The sequence below is a fragment of the Heterodontus francisci genome, chromosome 45, assembly GCF_036365525.1.
Source record: "Heterodontus francisci isolate sHetFra1 chromosome 45, sHetFra1.hap1, whole genome shotgun sequence".
NCBI classification, from domain to species: Eukaryota; Metazoa; Chordata; class Chondrichthyes; order Heterodontiformes; family Heterodontidae; genus Heterodontus; species Heterodontus francisci.
Window position 1 is genome coordinate 8555937 of NC_090415.1, and position 21872 is coordinate 8577808.

The 21872-nt window shown below is 42.7% G+C and overlaps 1 protein-coding gene across 1 annotated transcript in view; it reads left to right on the forward strand.

Annotated features, from left to right (window-relative positions):
• LOC137356341 (carcinoembryonic antigen-related cell adhesion molecule 6-like) overlaps positions 1–21872 on the forward strand; it is a 65182-nt gene extending 43310 nt beyond the window's left edge. Inside the window, exon 9 of the mRNA XM_068022226.1 lies at positions 19619–21872. Within this exon, the coding sequence (XP_067878327.1) occupies positions 19619–19636 (18 nt within the window). The 3' untranslated portion in view covers positions 19637–21872. The remainder of the gene's footprint in view (positions 1–19618) is intronic.

Genomic DNA, 21872 nt, shown 5'->3' on the forward strand with positions numbered 1-21872 from the left:
TTGTTATACCCCTCGATTTTATGTGCATTAAATCATATCTTCATGTATCTCGTACTGCCATCTCTGATGTATCTCCACTCATTATTATAGATACCTCATTTGCTTCTTGCCGATGGCTTTTTTGCTTGATTGACAATCTCTCTTAAACTTAATTTCCTCATTTTGTCTAAGGATTCCTGCTTTATGTTTCCTATTTCTTATCTCGTGTCTGCAGCAGTAAGACCGTTCGTTCTCGGTCAGAACCTGTTTCCTTTCACTGGGCCCCAACTGACAGCCTCCTCTCCGCAGTAATGGTCAACCTGAGTGATTGTGGAAGTCGAGTTCTCTCAGCTAGTTAGAGTTAAGTGAAACTGTGTCTGGAATCGAAATTATGCTTCCATGGAAGATTGCTTTCGATTTAATTGGACTGTGACACATTTCAAGAAGCAACTTAGCCCTAACTATGGCAAAAGGATGGTTTCTAAAAGACTGAAGCTGCCTAAGATTTCAAGACAATTGAGCACTGTTTGAAGGGCCGTATTTTGGATTATGCCTGAAATTGAGACACCGCCTGTCTGGGGCCTTCATTCATCCCTCAACTGACATCACTAAGAAACAGATTGGTTATTATCCGATTTCAGTTTGTGGCAGCTTGGTCTACGGAAATAGGCTGCAGCACTTAATACCTGACAACATGAACTACACTTCAAACAGTGCGTTTTTGCTTCTAAAGAGCTTTTGACGAACCTAATGCCATGAACGACGACATATAGATATGAGGTTTTCCTTCATTTTTTTTCCTTGTGCAAATAATTGAAGTACTTGAATTCTGATTATTCATTTCGTGACTTAATTATTTGTTTAATCAGTATTTTGCCACTGATGCAACAGTCGTATTGTTTTCAAAAGGTATCACCTTGGAATAGGAATATCGGAGCAGGAGTAGGCCATTCAGCCCGTCTAGCCTGCTCCGCCATTCAATTCGATCATGGCTGATCATCGCCATTTTCCCGCATTATCCCCATATCCCTTGATGTCATTGGTATCGAGTTAGCTACGGATTTCTGTCTTAAAATACGATTCTGTTCTACACATTAAACACTTGGTCTTTCCGGTACGCACACCGATTGCTGAAAATAGTCCAGCAGCGGCTGGGATGAGTTCAACTCTCGAACAATGACACTTTTCATTATCAGTCAACTATGCATAATAACTAGCAACGAAACATTTAACGAGATAGCACAGATGATTGCATATTGTGTTTTTTTTAAAAAAAGAACAATTGTTGGTAGTTTAGGCAAAGGTTAAGCCTATAGCGACGCATATTTGCCCAATTCAGAAAGTCAAACACCTATTAAATATATTTGCCATCACAAGTGGGCGTTTCTTGTATAATAAATCCCTGATCAACTCCCCCTGCAAATTGGAAAACCGCTGATGTCTGCGTGTTTCATTTCAAATGTGCAGGATGACACAAATTATAATTTTACTCACCATGAGCATGAACATGAAGCTATATATATGGTTTGTAAATTTATTTTACTTACAATAGGCGACAATTCCCGTGTGTTCACCTTGCTCTTCAGAAAATGCCTGTTACAGGAAGTGATTTCCACCCGTGTCAGTGCGCATGTGCCTCATGCTTTTTTTTTTGTAGGGGCGTGATGAAAAGATGGGTTGGGGTGGGAGTGATTCCAGCAGGAGCGCCAAACATGCCCACAGATAATTACCAGTCCAATTCGTAAAGGAAAATTTCGGGTATTGAGAAACAGACTTGAGATGCAGTGTGGCCTAAAAATCCGATGATGCCGTCAAGCCACAGGAAGTGGGCAGCAAAAAGCACCACGCAAGCAGTGACTTAAGCAGTAGATGAATGTACAGCGGCTCCTGTGCAACCTCGCTCCAGGAACGTTCAAAAGCTCATAGCATGTTATCGTTTATTGCAAGGGATGTTGAATACAAAAGTAGGGAAGTTATGCTTCAGTTATACAGGGCACTGGTGAGACCACATTGGGAGCACTGTGAATACTGTATGTATTGGTCTCCTTATTTAAGGAAGGATGTAACTGCGTTGGAAGCAATTCAGAGAAGGTTTATTAGATGAATACCTGGAATGGGCAGGTTGTCTTATATGGAAAGATTGGACAGGCTAGGCTTGTATCCGCTGGAGTTTAGAAGAGTAAGGAGCGACTTGATTGAAACATATAAGATCCTGAGGGGTCTTGACAGGGTGGATGTGGAAAGGATGTTTCCCCTTGTGGGAGAATTTAGAACAAGGGTTCACAACTTAAAAATAATGGGTCTTCCGTTTAAGACATAGATGAGGAACTATTATTTGTTTTTCTCTCAGAGGATATTGAGTCTTTGGAACTCTCTTCTGCAATAGGCAGTGGAAGAAGAGTCTTTAAATGTTTTTTAAGGCAGAGGTAGATAGTGTCTTGATAAGCAAGGAGGCGAAAGGTTATTGGGAGTAGGCAGGAATGTGGAGTCGAGGTTACAATCAGATAAGCCATGATCTTATTGAAAGATGCAGCAGGCTCGAGGGGCTGAGTGGCCTACTCCTGCTCCCAATTCCTACGTTTGTATGTTAGTATGGAGGATAGTAGAAGGGGGGATCCCAAGGTACAGTGCCAGGACCACTGCTTCTTTGTAATATGGAGTTTCAAAGTCGCCAATGATATCAAAATTGGATGTACGGCAGACAGTGAGGATGATGCCAATCGGTTCGAACAGGATACAAAGGCTAGCAGAATGGATAGACAAGTGGCAGATGGAATTTAATACAGAGAAGCGCGAAGTGTTGCATTTTGGTGAAAGGGTTTGGAAGAGGCAATGTAGACATAATGGCAGTGTGTGCAGGGATAGAGACACCTGGAGCGTTATGCACATGGTTCTTTTAAGGTGGCAGAACATAGCGATGGAGTAGTTAGCAAAGCATATGGGATCTTGAGTATCATAAGTAGAAGTATAGAATGCGGAGGCAGGGATGTTATGCTGAAGTTTTATAAACTTTGTATTGCATCCCGTTCTGATCAGTAGACATTAGAAATAGTATGAGGGTCCTTGAGAGGATGTGGAGGAGATTTACCAGTATAGTTCCAGGGATAAGGCATTTTAGGTACAAAGCTAGATTGGCGTTGTTCTCTTTGGAACAAATTGGACTGAAGGGAGTTTTGAAAGAGGAGTAAAGGTTATGACTGATTAATAAAATAAAAGCTTCTTCCGTTAGCCGATGGTACAATAACAACAGAACATATATTTCAAATATTGATCAAGACATGCAGCGGAGATGTGAGGAAGAACGTCTTACGCAGTCAATGGTAGTCTCTGTTTATAAGTTTGGTGGAAGCAGAGACAGAATCACAGAATAACAGAACCCTGTAGCGCAGAAGGAGGCCATTCGGCCGGTCATGTCAACGTTGCATCTCCAAATAAAAACAATTTACCTAGTGCCACTCCCCTGCCTTCTTGCCTGGTCCCTTTTTAGATAGAAATCGAACTCTCTTTTGAATGCCTCGATTGTACCTACCTTCCCCACATCCTAGGTAACGCTTTCCAGATCCTGACAAGTCGTTGTTTTTTTTTCTCTCATGTCGCCATTTCTTCCTTTACCGATTGCCTTAAATCGGTGCCCCCTTGTTCTCCATCCTTTCACCAATGGGAACAGTATTTCCCCATGTATCCTGTCCAGAACCCTTATGATTTTGAACACCTCTACCAAATATTTCCACCAAGGAAAACAGTCTCAACTTCCACAATCGATTCTCGGAACTGAGGTTCCTCATCCTTGGAACCATTCTCCTGAATCTTTTCTGTACTCTCTCCCTCATGCCTTCACGTCTTTCCCAAAGCGTGGCGCCGCGAACTGGACACAATACTCCAGTTGAGGACGGGATCCTATGTTCTATACAAGTTTAACATAACGTCCTTGCTTTTGTAATCTAGGCGCATATTTATGAAAGCTAGGATGTTGTATGCTCTATCCACCGCGCCCTCAGCTTGCCACCTTCAATAATATATACACGTATGCACCCAGGCCCCTCTGCTCCTGAACTCCATTTAAAATTGCACCCTTTGTTTTATATTGTCTCTTGCTACCAAAATTAATCACTTCACACTTCTAAGCATTAAATTTCATCTGCTACTTATCCACCGACCTGTCCATATCCTCTTGACGTTATACACAATCCTCCTCACAATTCAAATTGTTTCCAAGTTTAGTATCAGCCGCAATTTTTGATTTCTGCCCTGTACACCAAGGCCCAGGTCATTAATATATATCGGAAGCATGGTTCCTAACGCTGACCCTTGAGGAACTCCACTGTAAACCTTCCCCCAGTCCAAAAAAAAAGATGACAAATGATTTCAGTGAGATTGTATGGGCACATAAGGGAAATAAACTTGCAGGCCTATGCGCATTGAACAGGAAAATTGGACTGAGTGGATTGCTCTACAGAGTGCTGGCTTGGGCTCGATGGGCCGAATTGCCTTCTTCTGTGCCACTTTAATGATGCAGTAACTCGATGGCTCCATGACTCTAAATGCATGCTTAGTATTCCCCTCAACCTGCTTGTGGTGGCGAGATCCACATTATCACGATTCTCTGGGTAAGGAAGGTACTTCTGAATACTGTATTTGGTTTCAAAGTAGTTATCTTCTCTGGTACTTCCTCTTCCCCACAAATTGATACATTCTCTCTGAGTCAACTCTATCAAAATCAATCATAGTTTTATAGAACTCTACGAGGTCACCCTTCAGTTTTATTCATTACAAGAGAAAAGGGTCCCACGCTGTTCACCCTTTCTTGACAAACATAATCTTGAATTTCTGGTATCATACTTACGAATCTTTTTTGCCCGCCTCAGTATGCTTTTTCTAACATGTCAAACAAAATTATACACTGTAATCCAAGTGTGATCCAATGAAGGTTGCATAAAAAGTTAGCATAACTTCTATAATTTTCGACTTTCGCCCTCTAAAAATAATCCAGAGTGCGTGGTTTTCTTATATAAGTGCAAAATACTGCAGATTCAGAAAATCTGAAATAAAAACAAGAAATTCTGGAAATACTCAGCAGGTCTGGCAGCATCTGTGGAGAGAAAAGCAGAGTTGAAGTTTCAGGCCAGTGACCCTTCATCAGAACTGACAAATGTTAAAAATGTGTTAGGTTTTAAGCAAGTAAAGTGGAAGTGTGGAAAGAAATAACAAAGGGAAGGTGTTGATAGGACAAGGTCACAGAGAGTAACTGACCAGAAGGTCATGGAGCAAAGGCAAACGGTAGGTTAATAGTGTGTTGAAAGATAAAGCGTTAGTGCAGAGAGGGTATTAATTGACAGAAAAATGAACAGCCTGGCCCCAAGCATAAAAATGAAAAAACAGTGGATATGCACAGTAGAAACAAATGAAACAAACTGAAATATAATAAGCAAATAAAAAAAGAGAAAATAACTAAAAAATAAAAATAAATAGGGGGGCCCATCATGCTCTGAAAGTATTGAACTCAATGTTCAGTCCGGCAGGCTGTAGTGTGCCTAATCAGTAAATGAGATACTGTTCCTCGAGCTTGCCTTGATGTTCACTGGAACACTGCAGAAATCGAAGAACAGATAAATGTTTATTGTCTCCTCATTTCTAGTCATTATTGCATTTGTATTCCGGGTTCCCTTTGATCATCTAGCCTATTTAGAGCCATGTTTTCCAAGCTAAATGTGTCCTCTATATTTTTGTTATCAAAATGTAATACCTCACACCTACTTCTATTGAAATTCATTTTCCCATTCTGTGCCCATGCTGGAAGTTTACTAATGTCTTTTAATTTATTGTTGTCGACCTCAATTTGAAAATGTCACCAACTTGGTGTCTTCCCAAAAGTGAGAAATTGTGTTTATGATTCTAAAGTCGAAATCGTTAGTCTAAACTTGGAACACTCGTGGTCCCAGCACTGATCCTTGTGAAAAGCTATCTTTCACCTTTACCCTCTACCTTCTGTCCCGCAGCTAGCTACCTATTTCTCTACCAGTTGAATGGCGCTTTAGCACTGACTGTATTTGTTAATTCATTCATGGTATGCAGGTGTCGCTGGCTGGGTCAGCATTTCCTGCCCATCGCTATTTGCCCTCGAACTGCGTGGTTTGCTCTGCCATTTCAGAGAGTATTTAAGAGTCAATCATAGCTGTGCGTTTGAGGATATATATTGGGTATTAGTGAGCCAGATGGGTTTTATAACAATCGATGATATGCTCGCCATTAGGCTAGGTTTTTAATCGCAGATTCTTTAATTAATTGAATTCACTTTTAGCCATCTGCAGTAGTGGGATTCGAACCTGCTTCCCCAGAGAGTTAGCCTGGGCTTCTGCATTATTAGCCCATTGACATTATCACAACGCCACCATCTCCCGCTGCTTGCTAGTCTATTATTTGGCACAATATGGAAAATATTTTGGAAAAATTAGATAAATTACATCTAATATAATATTCTTACCTACTCTTGGAAAACTTAGATAGAATGGGCTTGCTGGCATATTAAAGGACGTGATGTGATCTCAATGAAGCGTATTAGAATTTGAGAGCTCGAGGCGGTGTACATGCTGAGAAGTTGTTTAACCCTGGCTGGAGAGTCTAGAACTAGGGATCAGTCTTGTGATAAGAGGTCGTCCATTCAGCTGAGGAACATTTCTTCTCTGCATGTACTGTGAACCTTTGTAGTTCTCTACCCAAGATGGGTGTGGATGCTTGCTCTTTGAGTATATTCAAGGCTGAGATCAATAGATTGCTGAACTCTATTGGAATCAAGGAATATGGGGATAGGGTGGGAAAGTGCAGTTATGATCCAAGATCAGACATGATCTTGCTAAATGTCGAAGCAGGTTCGAGGGATTGTCTAGCATACACCTCCTCTTATTCTCTATGTTATTGTGCTTTTTTGCCTCGACGTTCCCCTTTTACTTCTCCAATCTGCTCTGCTGCATTCTCAATTATAAGATCAGTTCCAGAAACCTCGCTTATTGGACTTTTTACACACAAGGCTAGACAGTAGTCCTGCTAAAAAAACGTTGGAATTCTATTTGTCTGTGTCCTTTCCCTTCATCTTTCATCCAGGTGAAAAGTTAGACAGCAACGTGCTAAGAAAACACAGCAGTGCTCCTCACTCAGATATACCTTACAGCACTGTTGCAGGACTCCCACAAGCTAAGAATAAAACATGCTTAATTCATCCTCTAAGCTACTGCGTCACTCCAGTATCAATATATGGTTATTTGTTTTCTACAGAATAAAAACAAAAGCATTGGATAAAACGAGGTCTATAATTCTTGACAACAGGCAAAATGAGGGTTGATATGTTTTTCGATTGATTGGCTGTTTCAAGGGTGTCTTCCGAAGATTCCCAAATGAGATTGCTTGCGCCTAATCATCCTACAGGACAATATCGATGGGCTGGTAAGGTGGGCAGAGCTGTGGCAAATGGAATTTAATCCTGAGATTTGTGAGGTGATACATTTTGGGAGGACTAACAAGGCAATGGAAGAAAGTATGGATGGTAGGACCCTCGGAAGTACAGAGGGTCAGATGGACCTTGGTGTACTTGTCCATAGATCATTGAAGGCAGCAGCACAGGTAGAAAAGGTGCTTAGGGAGACATATGGGATACTTGCCTTTATTAGCCGAGGCATAGAATATAAGAGCAGGGAAGTTATGATGGAGCTATATAAAACGCTAGTTAGGCCACAGCTGGAGTACTGTGTACAGTTCTGGACACTATAGGAAGGATGTGATTGCACTGGAGAGGGTGCAGAGGAGATTCACCAGGATGTTGCCTGGGCTGGAGCATTTCAGCTATGAAGAGAGACTGGAAAGGCTAGGGTTGTTTTCCTGTAACTGACCGCAATTTAGCGTCAAACCTGAAACGCAGCAAGTGGAAAGGTATTCCATTTTTCATCAGACTGAATGATCACGAGTCACAAGGCCTTCTGATTCACATGCAAACATCATTTTCTTTTTATAAAATGGAGCCCATTTATTTTCCATCAGCAACAAACTCCCAGCAAAATATAGCCTGATGTGCGTTATTTTAAAAAAAAGAATCGTATGCCTTCTTTAATTTAAAGATGTATATGAGTGTGTAGTGTTTTTGCTTTCATGTGGGACTGATGTCAATATGAAGAATAAGGAAGGTGAGACACCACTCGAATTTTCAAATCTGAATTCACAAGTGTGGGTTGTGCTACAGGTGAACGAAAACTAAATACGCTGCAACCTTTCTATGATTTTATGAGGAAAATCGTTTTTTGCAGCCATTGGTTAGGATCTGGGCTTCATTGTCTGAGAATGTTTTGGTGGCAAATTAACTCGTAGCTTTCACAAGGAATTGGATGAGCTCCTGAAAGGAAAAAAAGTACAGACCTCTGGTGAAAGGATAGGTGAGTAGGACTAACTGTGTCGCTCCTTCACAGACCTGACATAACTGGTCGACTGGTGTCCTGCTCTGTTGCAACCATTCTCTGATTCTATAACTGAGTCCTTAGTTACTTAATTACTTGAAAGCATGTTTCGTCATCGTGACATACGGGTATCCACTTGGAAACGCATTCAGAGCACCTAACGCCCATTAAAGAAGGCAACATGCCCGTCCGTCTGCAGTCTGGTCTATATGTAACTCCAGTCTCACATAGAGTCATTTTCGGCACTGAAAGAGATAATTCAGCCTCTCGAGTCCATTCCGGCTCTCCACAGGGCTATCCAGTCAGTCCCAGTCTCCCGCTCAATTCCCGTAGTCTATCTCTCTCAAGTGTCCATCCAACTCCCTCTTGAAGTCATTGATCGTCGCCGCGTTTCCCACCCTGGTGGGCAGCAGGGTTCCAGGTCATTACCACCCGCTGCGTGAAATAGTTCTTCCTCACATTCCCCCGGCATCTTTTGCCCAAAACTTTGAATCTGTCTCCCCTCGTCCTTGTACCATTATTTAATGGGAACAGCTTTTCATTGTCTAACTTATCGAAGCCTGTCATAATAATGGACACTTCTATTCAATGTCCCCTTAATCTCCTTTGTTCTAACGAGTACAAACGCAGCCTTTCCAACTTAACGTTGTAACGAATATCCTCCATCCCTGAAACCATTCTGATAAATCTCCTTCACACTATCTCAAGGACCCTCGTATTTGTCTTGAAGAACGGTGATCATTATTAGTTGCAATACTGCAGTAGGAACCTAACCAGCACTTTATAAAGATTCAGCATAACCTCCCAGCATTTGAACTCCATGCCTCAATTTATGAAGCCCAGGAACCCATACGCTTTACAAATCACTCTATCAACATGTACCACCATATTGGCTCCGAACTTCCGACTTAAATGGCTCAGCAAAGCAAACCGCTGCGCCAGAACCGCTGAAAGGGGGAAAATTAATTACACGTGGCAGAAAACGCAATCACAACACGTACCGAAGCAAAACAAGACCCAAACCAGTAGAAACCTACATAGGTAGGTTCACTAACTTGGGGAGTCCGGTGCCAAGGGTGCAAGAGCTGGATCAAAGGACAGTCAAGTGTCAGTTTGACATCAGACCTTTCCCAACGACCTTTACATAAATAATGTCTCCGGCCTATAGCTATCTATAACTTGCTGCTTTTATTATTAGCGTACAAGTAGCTTTGTGCTGCAGCTGTAGTAATCTGATGTCCTCGAACGCACATCTGCACAACCTAACGATTTAACCTTGAAGTGGCTGGCAGAGTAAGGAAGATGCTAACATTCAGGTGGCACGTGATGGCATCATACTGCCCTGTGGCTGCTGCAAGCCCACGATATATAACATTGTGCTGCTGCATTCATTCCTATTCTGCTCCACTTTGTGTGGCAGTAGCGCCAGATTATGTAATCAAGAATGCTTCATTATGAAGCCGCAACTGCTAACAATGTTATGGAAGACAGGCATGTCTACAATGGAATAGCTGTTGACCAACAAGCCAACCATTTCAGCTCCTCGTGCCGATTATCTCACCATAAGGCACAAGCCAATCATGGTTGCTATATCATTCAAGAGCCACCACATATTCTCTATCCTTCCTTCACTCAGTGTTCTGATTCGTGGCGTACAACATGCAGCAGCACCAAACGATAACTAGGGCTGCAGAAACGGCAATTGATTGGCTGACTCATTGGTTTTGTTTGAGGTAAAGCCATACGATTGATTACATCTGGAGCCCTTGATGGATACTGCAAAGTATGCATCCTGTTGACAGTATATATCCTTGGTTGATCATTCTGACCGTTGACGCTGGCATTAGATAGGCATAATGGAGCAAGAGCCAAGAATGATGAGTGATAGTGATGATACGTTGCCTACAACTACTGCAGGTTGCCTCCGGGCTAGCTATCCCAATTTGCACATCTGGATATATATGGGAGCGAGAGGGATGTGGAGAATATTTTTAAGGTCAACTGGGTAGAGATCACTCGTATTCCTAAGTTCGGATACCTACCTCATTTCTGATGGACTCTTCTCATGTTTGGGATGGGATTCTGAGTTTAATTTGTGAGTCTCGACTTGATTGAGAGTGGAAAACAAATTCCTGAAAGACGTTTTTACCACAATCCAGCAGTTTTGATAATTAGTTTTGCTGATTCTGACGAAGAAATTCCAGTTATTTAAAGTACCATGACCAGAGCACTAATTGTTCCCATCCCAACTGTAGGTCGGATGCAAAAGTGACTGGAACAGATTTGGACATACACATACAAATTAGGAGCAGAAATGGGCTATTCGGCTACTCAAGCCTGCTCTGCCATTCAATAAGATCATGGCTTATCTGTTTGTGTTTCGAATTCCACATTCCCATCTACCCCAATAACGTTTGATTCCATGACAAACAAGAATCTATCTACCTCCACCTTGAAAATATTCAATGACCCGGCCTCCACCACTTTCTTCCAAAGCTGCACAACCTCTGAGAGAAAAAAAAACATGCTTCTCATCTCTGCCCCAAAAAGGGTGGCCCCTAATTTTAAAACAGTGCCTCCTAGTTCTGAAATCATCCGCAAGAGGAAACATCCTTTCCACATCCACCTTGTCAAGACCATTCAGGACCTTATATACTTCAATCAAGCCTCCCCTCAGTCTTCTAAACTCCAGTGAAAACACGTCCAGTCTGTTCAACCTTTCCTCGTAAGACAACCCGCTTATTCCATGTATCAATCCAGTAAACCTCCTGTGAACCGCCTCCAACGCATTTACATCCTTCCTTAAATAAGGAGACCAAAACTGCACACAGTATTCGAGATGTGGTCTCACCAATGCCCGGTATAACTGAAGCATAACAGCAGGAAGTAAAACAAAACCGTTATAATATTCGAAACTGCAAAAATGGAAGTGGTAACGGGCCAACTGCCGGGAGGTAGTTTATAACACTAAGATCTTGACATTCTTTTGTGCTCCCGCTGTTTGGAGATTTAACCCTTCCCTGTTCCGTTCCACTGACATTGTAAATATTTTTGTGTGTGCAGAGAACATCTATCAGTAGTATTGCCACCATATGAGCTGATCTACAATGTAACATCAGTTTAGTATTTACCTCTGCTCATTAATTAATGCCTACTATCAGTTTCTTCAGTTTTGTATTTCCTGGTCTACTTATAGAATTGCCATTCCATGGTGTTGTGTTTCAAGCAAAAGTTATGTGATTCCAAGACCATGGAATCATTTATCGAATGGCAGTAGCTTGGAGATATGAAAAGGAAATAGAAGAACCAGCATAAAATCTATATGGCGGTGGAAAGAGAAGGTCAGAATCGGTTGTGGAGGGTCAGAAAGCACAGAAAAAGTAGAAGGTGACCGTTACAGTCAATAACAGCATTCGGGGGTTCATCAATAATCGAAAAATGCTGTGAATAGTGCATCATTGACCTTTGTTACGACCACATGAGAAATGTGTCTAGGTTACTTCTCATTCTGCACCTGGTCTGATTGTAACGGGGTTTAATTTTAAACACATTGTGTTTTGAGCTCCCCTTTTGTGAATCCTTGTTCACCTCTTTCCAATTATAAGGCAAAGAGATGAGCGCACCTGGTTTGTCTTATGTTTCAAGAAAAATAAAATTCTTAAACATTAATCTTAAACTCTAATATGGTTAACACCTATGGATATATGATGTACCCATGCTAGCATGCACACGCGATATACACATGCAGGTACGGACAGAAAAGAGATGAAGAAAATATAAAGTGGAGCAGTTTGAGGCAATATCTTGTTACTGTGCTTCGAGCTCACTTGATTGTAGGTAGTCTTGCTTTTCGTTGGGGTCCAACATTCACGTAGGAGACTTTTCTCTCTTTGAGGTACACGTGTTTTCACAAGATTCAGTTCCCTGAGAGATGAGCCGGCAGACAGGAATGGAGAGGAGGTAATTCTTGCTTCAGCTGCAGGAGCACAGGGCGTTCTGAGTTCAAATTCTGTTTCTCCAATTTAAAACTCCGCATGTTGGTCAGCAGGTGGTCATGTCACCGACTAGTTTGACGAGGTCTCTTCTGTGTATTGGGCCAGGGACGGGTACCTTTCTTTCAATGCTGTCTTTTACCATGCAAATGTCCTTCCAATCGGGAGCTTGCAATTTTAAGTTTTAATGTTCATGTGGCGAAATAATGTACGCCTCAGTCTTGGCAGGTGGGGGAGGGAAGGAGAGGTTTGCCTGGCACCTCCACACTCCAGGAAAATGAAATGTGATTTGAAGAAAAATGACGCATTTTCTCACAGAGTTTGAGAGAAATATAAGATACAGAAAGAAAAACCATGCATTTCTGTCATTCATTTCCATTCATTCACCAATCTTAAAGCCTCTTAAAATGGTCTTTTCTTGGTGCCAGTGCTGCTTTAATTTTCTCTTTTTTTCTCAGGATAGTTAGTGGTCAGGGGGTGGCGGTGGGGTAGCGGGGGATGGGGTTAGTGCGGGAGAGCGGGTCAATCCTGAGCTCTGAGACTTTTGGCTTCAGGGGATGGTGGTTCCCTTTTCCTGACTGTTGGGGAGGAGTCTTTGTTACTCTCCCCTTGGTTCTCTCAGAAATTTCTATCTGCAGGTATTTCTACAGACTTAACTGCATTCTCCTGTGACACTTGACTAGGTGAGGCATCACCCTCACGGTTTATCTGCCCCAAAGAGGTCATTCTTTGTATCTGCAGGTTCCTGTAAATGCTGCTAGCAACTCTGCTGGGGTGCTTCTAGAGTCTGCTTTTACATAGGAGACTGTGGAGTCTGCCTTTTCACATTTCACAGGGTTGGTTGACCAGACAGTAGGGGTTTCAGTACGGGATTCATCCCACAATTCCTTTAACATGCCCTCTGGGCGGCGTTTTCCCCTTCTCTTTGCAAAATATTGCCAGCCTTGAGCTTGCCTGCCCCCTTTTGCTCTCAGCTGAGGTCCCTTACAGTTGGCCAGCCTTCTGCTGCAGGGTCTTACTAACATCCGTACAGGACTTAGGGGTTCAGATTAAAGGCCTGCTCAGGTCACGAACAAAAACTCAGCCAGAATCTGACAGAACCATATCGGACCCGAGCCCAACCCAAGCCCGACCAGCGGAATGTTCCCTTTGCAACTCCGAATCTGCAGGCAGCTGCAACATTCGTGTGATGACGTCATAGAGACGCTCACTCGCTCACTGCGCAGACTCAGAGTTTCCCTCTTTGACCTCTCGGACTCCCAGCTTTGGTCGTTTTTTTATTATTAAAACGCCTTGCTGTGTGTGTGTGTGTGTGTCAGACACGGACCCGGCCCGATCGGACCCAAGCCCGAAAGCCGGACCGGGAGGAGCGACCCGAACCAACCCCGACACATGTCGTCGGGTCCTGTCGGTTTCGGGTCGGGCAGCAGGCCGATACTGCAGTTGTAGATGGGGACATTTGTTTGAAAAGATCATTCAGGTTGTCACTTTTTTCATTCCAGTCCTCTTGTGATTCGATTTGTTTCATTAGCTTCAGTTCGATATGTTTAGAGTTCAAAGGATATTTACAGGCCATAAATAATTTCCAAACATCCTGGAAATGTGTCTCTACTCTACATAGTTTGACACGATTTTGTCTTCCAATCAAAAGTGCCTATTTTGTTTCTTGATAGAATTGTTACCTTCAAGAAACATTTTGTAATTTGATTAAATAAAACATTATTAAATAGATAGTCATTCATAAAATCGATATGAAGATGTGGTGTATCTTAACACCAAATCAGAGATCAAATAGGCAAAACATTTTCGTTCGGGTAAATGTGAAGATTGGCAATCTAACTTCTCACCAAGAAATGTGAGGTGATGCATTTTGGGAGGACAAACAAGGCAAGGGAATATACAATGTATGGTAGAACCATCAGAAGTACAGAGCGGTAGAGGGACCTTGGTGTACTTGTCTATAGATCACTGAAGGCAGCAGCACAGGTAGACAATGTAGTTAGGAAGACATATGGGATACTCGCTTTTATTATCCGAGACATAGAATATAAGAGCAGGGAGGTTATTATAGAACTGTATAAAACGCTAGCTAGGCCACAGCTGGAGTACAGTGTACAGTTCTGATCGCCACACAATAGGAATGATCTGATTGCACTGAGAGGGTGCAGAGGAGAATCACCAGGATGTTCCCTGGGCTGGAGAATTTCAGCTATGAAGAGAGACTGGATATGCTCAGGTTGTTTTCCTTGGAGAAGTGAAGGCTGAGGGGGACCTTATTGAGGTATACAAAATTATGAGGGGCATAGATAGGGTAGATATGAATATATCTTTTCCCTTAGTGGAGGTGTCAATAACCAGCGGCCATAGATTTAAGGTAAGGGGCAGAAGGTTTAGAGGGGATTTGAGGAAAAATGTGTTCACTCAGAGGGTGGTTGGAATCTCAAACACACTGCCTGAAGAGGTGGTTGAGGCAGTAACTCTCATAACATTGAAGAAGTATTTAGATGAGCACTTGAAACGCCATAGCATACAAGGCTATGGGCCAAGTGGTGCAAAATGGGACTAGAATATAGGCTTGATGGTCAATGCAGACACGGTGGCCGAAAGGCCTGTGTCATGTGCTGCAAAACTCTATGACTCTATCTCGGAAAAGTAAATAATTATGAGTGAAAAAATGTAGCATGGAAGATGCAGACACTGGGTCAATGGCAGTGGTAGATGTGGCTGCAAAAGGGAAGAAGGACAAAGCATTCATATTTAATTAATTATTATTTTGAGAAATGGAATGATAAATATGAAGTAATAAAGAGCATCTCATGCTTGTTGAAAAATAGCAATATCCGTTTTTTTGCATGATATGCCTTTAAAAAATCGCTTTTAATCGATGTTGGAAACGAAGTATGATAAGCAAACAAACATCGTATTATGTTTGGAACAAACCATCCTTGAAGACAACCAACATTAAAATTCATCCATTACTGTAATCAAGATCACAGGATCACTTTGCTCAGAATCAATCTGTCGGATGAGACTACGATCTTCTGGATGCATCGGTAATGCACTTCCCCAAACTTATTATCTCAGTGAGATTATGGGTGCTGTCACTGGAAATAAGTTGCTCTCCTCTAACAGATAAAATGCATTGTTCCAATCTTGAGGCGGGACCTTCCAAGTCAATAACAACAGTTCCCCCCTTATAACTGTTGTAAAGTTCAAATTTAGGGACATCTCCAGTTTTGTGGGACAATGTGAAATGAAATCGGAGTTATAATTTGCATTAATAGACATAGTTATAATACTGCATCTCTTCCCCTAAGTGAATCAGATTTTAAGAGAGACAAAACATATTTTGAAAATTAATTTAATTCAAATCAATCTTATGTTTCAACGTGAGGAAGTTTGAGGGTCATTCACTTTGGATTGAGGGAAAAAAAGGAATAGGGGGTGATGATGACAGTTTTAGATCAGGAAATATGAAAAGGGATTCGAGTGGAGCATGAACGAAAGAATGGACTATTTGGACAGACACAAGTGTAGTAATAAACAGGCCCGTTTTGTGCAATTTCAAAGGGGACAAAATGTCGGTCATACTAAGGATGGACGAGGCCATAGATTTCGGATTTGAGAAAAGAAAATCTGTCCCTTTTTTTTACTGGTGGTGCTGTAGAAACTGTGGAGGAGCGAGGAGATATGGGTATTCAGGAAATACAATAAAAGCTAATGCACAGGTACAAAGACAAAGAGGGCTAATGGGATGTTGGCCTTTATCGCAAGGTTATTGGAATCCAACGATGCAGAATGGGAACCTAAATTGTAGTTCCAGGGTACAGGATGGTGAGAGTAGTGAGGTCAGGGATAAGGTTACAAGGACGCAAGAGGGCACTGGCAAGCAAGAACTTGGTTTAAAGTGTGTCTACTTCAACGCCAGGAGCAAGGCTGGAATAAGGTGGGTGAGCTTGCAGCATGGGTTGGGACCTGGGATCTCGATGTTGTGGCCATTTCGGAGACATGGGTAAAGCAGTGGCAGGAATGGATGTTGCAGGTTCCGGGATTTAGATGTTTCAGTAAGAACAGAGAAGATGGTAAAAGAGGTGGGGGGGGGGGGAGGGGGGTGGCATTGTTAATCAAGGAGAGTATTACAGCGGCAGAAAGGACCTTTGAGGACTCGTCTACTGTGGTAGTATGGGCCGAGGTTAGAAACAGGAGAGGAGAAGTCACCCTGTTGGGAGTTTTCTATAGACCTCCGATTAGTTCCAGAGATGTAGAGGAAAGGATAGCGAAGATGATTCTCGACAGGAGCGAGAGTAACAGGGTAGTTGTTATGGGGGACTATAACTTTCCAAATATTGACTGGAAATACTATAGTTCGAGTACTTTAGATGGGTCAGTTTTTGTCCACTGTGAGCAGGAGGGTTTTCTGACACAGTATGTAGACAGGCCAACCAGGGGCGATGCCACATTGGATTTGGTACTGGGTAATGAACCCGGCCAGGTGTTAGATTTAGATGTAGGTGAGCACTTTGGTAATAGTGATCACAATACGGTTAGGTTTACCTTAGCGATGGGCAGGGACAGGTACATACCGCAGAGCAAGAATTATAGCTGGGGGAAAGGAAATTATGATGCGATTAGGCAAGATTTAGGATGCGTAGGATGGGGAAGGAAACTGCAGGGGATGGGCACAATCAAAATGTGGAGCTTATTCAAGGAGCAGCTACTGCATGTCCTTGATAAGTATGTACCTGTGAGGCAGGGAGGAAGTTGTCGAGCGAGGGAGCCGTGGTTTACTAAAGAAGTTGAAGCGCTTGTCAAGAGGAAGAAGAAGGCTTATGTTAGGATGAGACGTGAAGGCTCAGTTAGGGCGCTTCAGAGTTATAAGCTAGCCAGGAAGGATCTAAAAGGAGAGCTAAGAAGAGCAAGGAGAGGACACGAGAAGTCATTGGCGGATAGGATCAAGGAAAACCCTAAGGCTTTCTATAGGTATATCAGGAATAAAAGAATGACTAGAGGTAGATTAGGGCCAATCAAGGATAGTAGTGGGAAGTTGTGTGTGGAATCAGAGGAGATAGGGGAAGCGTTAAATGAATATTTTTCATCAGTATTTACAGTTGAGAAAGAAAATGTTGTCGAGGAGAATACTGAGATTCAGACTACTAGGCTAGATGGGATTGAGGTTCACAAGGAGGAGGTGTTAGCAATTTTGGAAAGTGTGAAAATAGATAAGTCCCCTGGGCCAGATGGGATTTATCCTAGGATTCTCTGGGAAGCCAGGGAGGAGATTGCAGAGCCTTTGTCCTTGATCTTTATGTCGTCATTGTCGACAGGAATAGTGCCAGAAGACTGGAGGATAGCAAATGTTGTCCCCTTGTTCAAGAAGGGGAGTAGAGACAGCCCTGGTAACTATAGACGTGTGATCCTTACTTCGGTTGTGGGTAAAATGTTGGAAAAGGTTATAAGAGACAGGATTGATAATCATCTTGAAAAGAATAAGTTCATTAGCGATAGTCAGCACGGTTTTGTGAAGGGTAGGTCGTGCCTCACAAACCTTATTGAGTTTTTCGAGAAGGTGATCAAACGGGTGGATGAGGGTAAAGCAGTGGATGTGGTGTATATGGATTTCAGTAAGGCGTTTGATAAGGTTCCCCACGGTAGGCTATTGCAGAAAATATGCAAGTATGGGGTTGAAGGTGATTTAGTGCTTTGGATCAGAAATTGGCTAGCTGAAAGAAGACAGAGGGTGGTGGTTGATGGAAAATGTTCATCCTGGAGTTTAGTTACTAGTGGTGTACCACAAGGATCTGTTTTGGGGCCACTGCTGTTTTTCATTTTTATAAATGGCCTGGAAGAGTGTGTAGAAGGGTGGGTTAGTAAATTTGCGGATGACACTAAGGTCGGTGGAGTTGTGGATAGTGCCGAAGGATGTTGTCGGGTACAGAGGGACATAGATAGGCTGCAGAGCTGGGCTGAGAGATGGCAAATGGAGTTTTATGCGGAAAAGTGTGAGGTGATTCACTTTGGAAGGAGTAACAGGAATGCAGAGTACTGGGCTAATGGGAAGATTCTTGGTTGTGTAGATGAACTGAGAGATCTTGGTGTCCAGGTACATAAATCCCTGAAGGTTGCTACCCAGGTTAAAAGGGCTGTTAAGAAGGCATATGGTGTGTTAGCTTTTATTAGTAGGGGGATCGAGTTTCGGAGCCACGAGGTCATGCTGCAGCTGTACAAAACTCTGGTGAGGCCGCACCTGGAGTATTGCGTGCAGTTCTGGTCACCACATTATAGGAAGGATGTGGAAGCTTTGGAAAGGGTGCAGAGGAGATTTACTAGGATGTTGCCTGGTATGGAGGGAAGGTCTTACGAGGAAAGGCTAAGGGACTTGAGGTTGTTTTCGTTGGAGAGAAGGAGGAGGAGAGGTGACTTAATAGAGACATATAAGATAATCAGAGGGTTAGATAGGGTGGATAGTGAGAGTCTTTTTCCTCGGATGGTGATGGCAAACACGAGGGGACATAGCTTTAAGTTGAGGGGTCATAGATATGGGACAGATGTTAGAGGTAGTTTCTTTACTCAGAAAGTAGTCAGGGCGTGGAACGCCCTGCCTGCAACAGTGGTAGACTCGCCAACTTTAAGGGCATTTAAGTGGTCATTGGATAGACATATGAATGAAAATGGAATAGTGTAGGTCAGATGGTTTCACAGGTCTGCGCAACAGTGAGGGGTGAAGGGCCTGTACTGCACTGTAATGTTCTAATTTTAATTCTAAAAAAAAACTCTTCAATTGTACGAATCCTTGGTCAGACTTGACTTGGGGTACTGCGTTCTTTCTGGGTACTGTCTCTCTGGAAGATTAGAAAGGAATCAAACATTGGCCTTGGAGGAGGTACAGCACTGATTCATCGGAATAATACCAGGACTAAAGGGGTAAATCATGAACACAATTTGCATAATCTTTACTTATATTCCATTGAATTTAGAAAATTGTGGATGCATGAAGATATTCTATTGTGTAGACAAAGATAACTATTTCCTCTGTTTGGCTATCTAAGAAATCATCTTAAAATTCGCGCTCGGCTATTTGGGAGTGATATCATTGAACATGCTGGAAAATATTGAAGTAGGCAATCTGGAACTCGGTCGCTTAAAGCTTTGTAGAAACTTGCGGACAATAGAAACAATCAAGAGTGTGATTGGTTGATTTTCTCTATATAGGAATCGTATGGGCTTTGAAACTAAGGCCGATGAACTTTGCTGATTTGCAGATCAACCATCGTCTGACTGAATGGCAGAACTGGCTTGATGAGTTGAATGGCCTACTTGAGTCCCTTTCTTCCTCACTTGAATGTCCTTGCAACTGAACCTTTCACAGCAAACCACATATTGCTTTACAAGGAGCCTAGAGTTTTCATATGCAAATTCAGTCTGCAGTGCACTTTGATATCTGATGTTATTGTCTATGTTGTTGCTTTAGTCTATTCATATTCTCAATGTCTGTCGACTAAAATGGATTTATGATAAAAATACAGACAGGGTTCGCTGGGATTCCAATACTTATGAAGACAGATGTAGAGAAATACTGCAACACATAACCACTCTGTTAAGGGAAAAATATTATCAAGCTTCATTTGAATAATTGACATGGCTGTGGACATAAAGCTGGTTGGGATCCCTATTGCCGAAGCACCCAGTTTCCAGTTCTGAAATAAAAACAATAAATGCTGGAAACACTCAGCTGGTCTGGCAGCATCTGTGGAGAGAGCAGCATAGTTAACGTTTAAGGTCAGTGACCCTTCATCAGAACTGGTTTCCAGTTCTATTGGGTATGGGACAGGCAGGTAATAGGCCACCCCTCCGAGGTGTCCTCCCGCAGTACAGCTGTGATATTCTCTTTGAACAAGTAATGCAACTCACCCACCCCTTTTACATCCCTCTTTACCCCGCCTGAAGCTTCTAAATTCTGGAACATTTAGCTGCCAATCCTGTCCTTCCGTCAACCAAGTCTCTGTAATAGCAACAACATCATAGTTCCAAGTACTAATCCAAGCTCTAAGTTCATCTGCCTTACCTGTTATGCTTCTCGCATTGAAACAAATGCACTTCAGACCACCAGTCCAGCTGTGCTCCGCAACATCTCCCTGCCTGCTCTTCCTCTTAGTCTTACTGGCCTTATTTGCTAGTTCCCCCTCATTTATTCCACTTGCTGTCCTACTGCCCTGATTCCCACCCCCCTGCCACACTAGTTTAAACCCTCCCGAGTGACGCTAGCAAACCTCGCAGCCAGGCTATTTTTGCCCCTCCAGTTTAAATGCAACCCGTCCTTCTTGTAGAGGTCCCATCTGTCTCTGAAGAGATCCCAATGGTCCAGATATCTGAAACGCTCCCTTCTACACCAGCTGTTCATCCACGTGTTTAGCTGCACTATCTTCCTATTTCTAGCCTCACTGGCACGTGGCACAGGAAGTAATCCCGAGATTACAACCCGAGAGGTCCTGTCTTTTAACTTACTACCTAACTCCCTAAACTCCCCATGCAGGACCACGTCACTCTTTCTGCCTATGTCATTGGTACCGATGTGTACCACAACGTCTGGCTGTTCGCCCTCCCCCTTCAGAATGCCCCCTGTCCGTTCAGAGACGTCCAAGCATGGACAAAAGAGCTGAATTCCAAAGCTGACGTGAGAGTGACTGCTCTTGACATCAAGGCAGTATTTGACTGAGTATGCAATCAAGGAGCCCTAGCAAAACTGAATTCAAATAGAATCAGGAGAAAACTAGCCGCTGGTTGCAGTCATACCTAGCACAGGACAGCACTGCAGGAGTTCCTTAGGGTAGTGTCCTAGGCCCAAACATCATCAGCTGCTTCATCAATGACCTTTCCGCCATCATAAGCTCAGAAGTGGGGAACTTCGCTGATGATTGCATGATGTTCAGCACCATTTGCAAGTCCTCAGATACTGAAGCAATCCGTGTCCATATGAAGTAAGACTTTGACAACATCCAGAATTGTGCTGATAAGTGGCAAATAAAATTCACCCCACAGAAGTGCCAGGCAATGACTATCTCAATTAAGGGAGAATATAACCTTCTCCCCTTGATGGTCAAAGGCATTACCACCACAAGGGGATTTTCAACATTCACTGGAACGAACCCAATGTACTGTCAGCGTCCTTGTGCAGAAAACAATTTACGACTCCTTTCATTCCAGCCATTAAGGCCTATGTCCGACCAAACTTGCATCACATTAATAGTGAGTAGTAATATTAAGCTAGTGTTTAGTTTGTATATGTACCATATAACTTGAGAATTTAGTACAATGCTTGGGCATGATAAAAGTTAACCTATTAAACTTCATACTGGCAGGGGTACTCGGGCAGTTGGTTCAGCTGGAACGGTGTCCGCAATAAACAAATTCTCGGAGCCTCTGCTGTATGGAATTGAGCTCCTCTTCTGAAATAAAATCTGTTGCT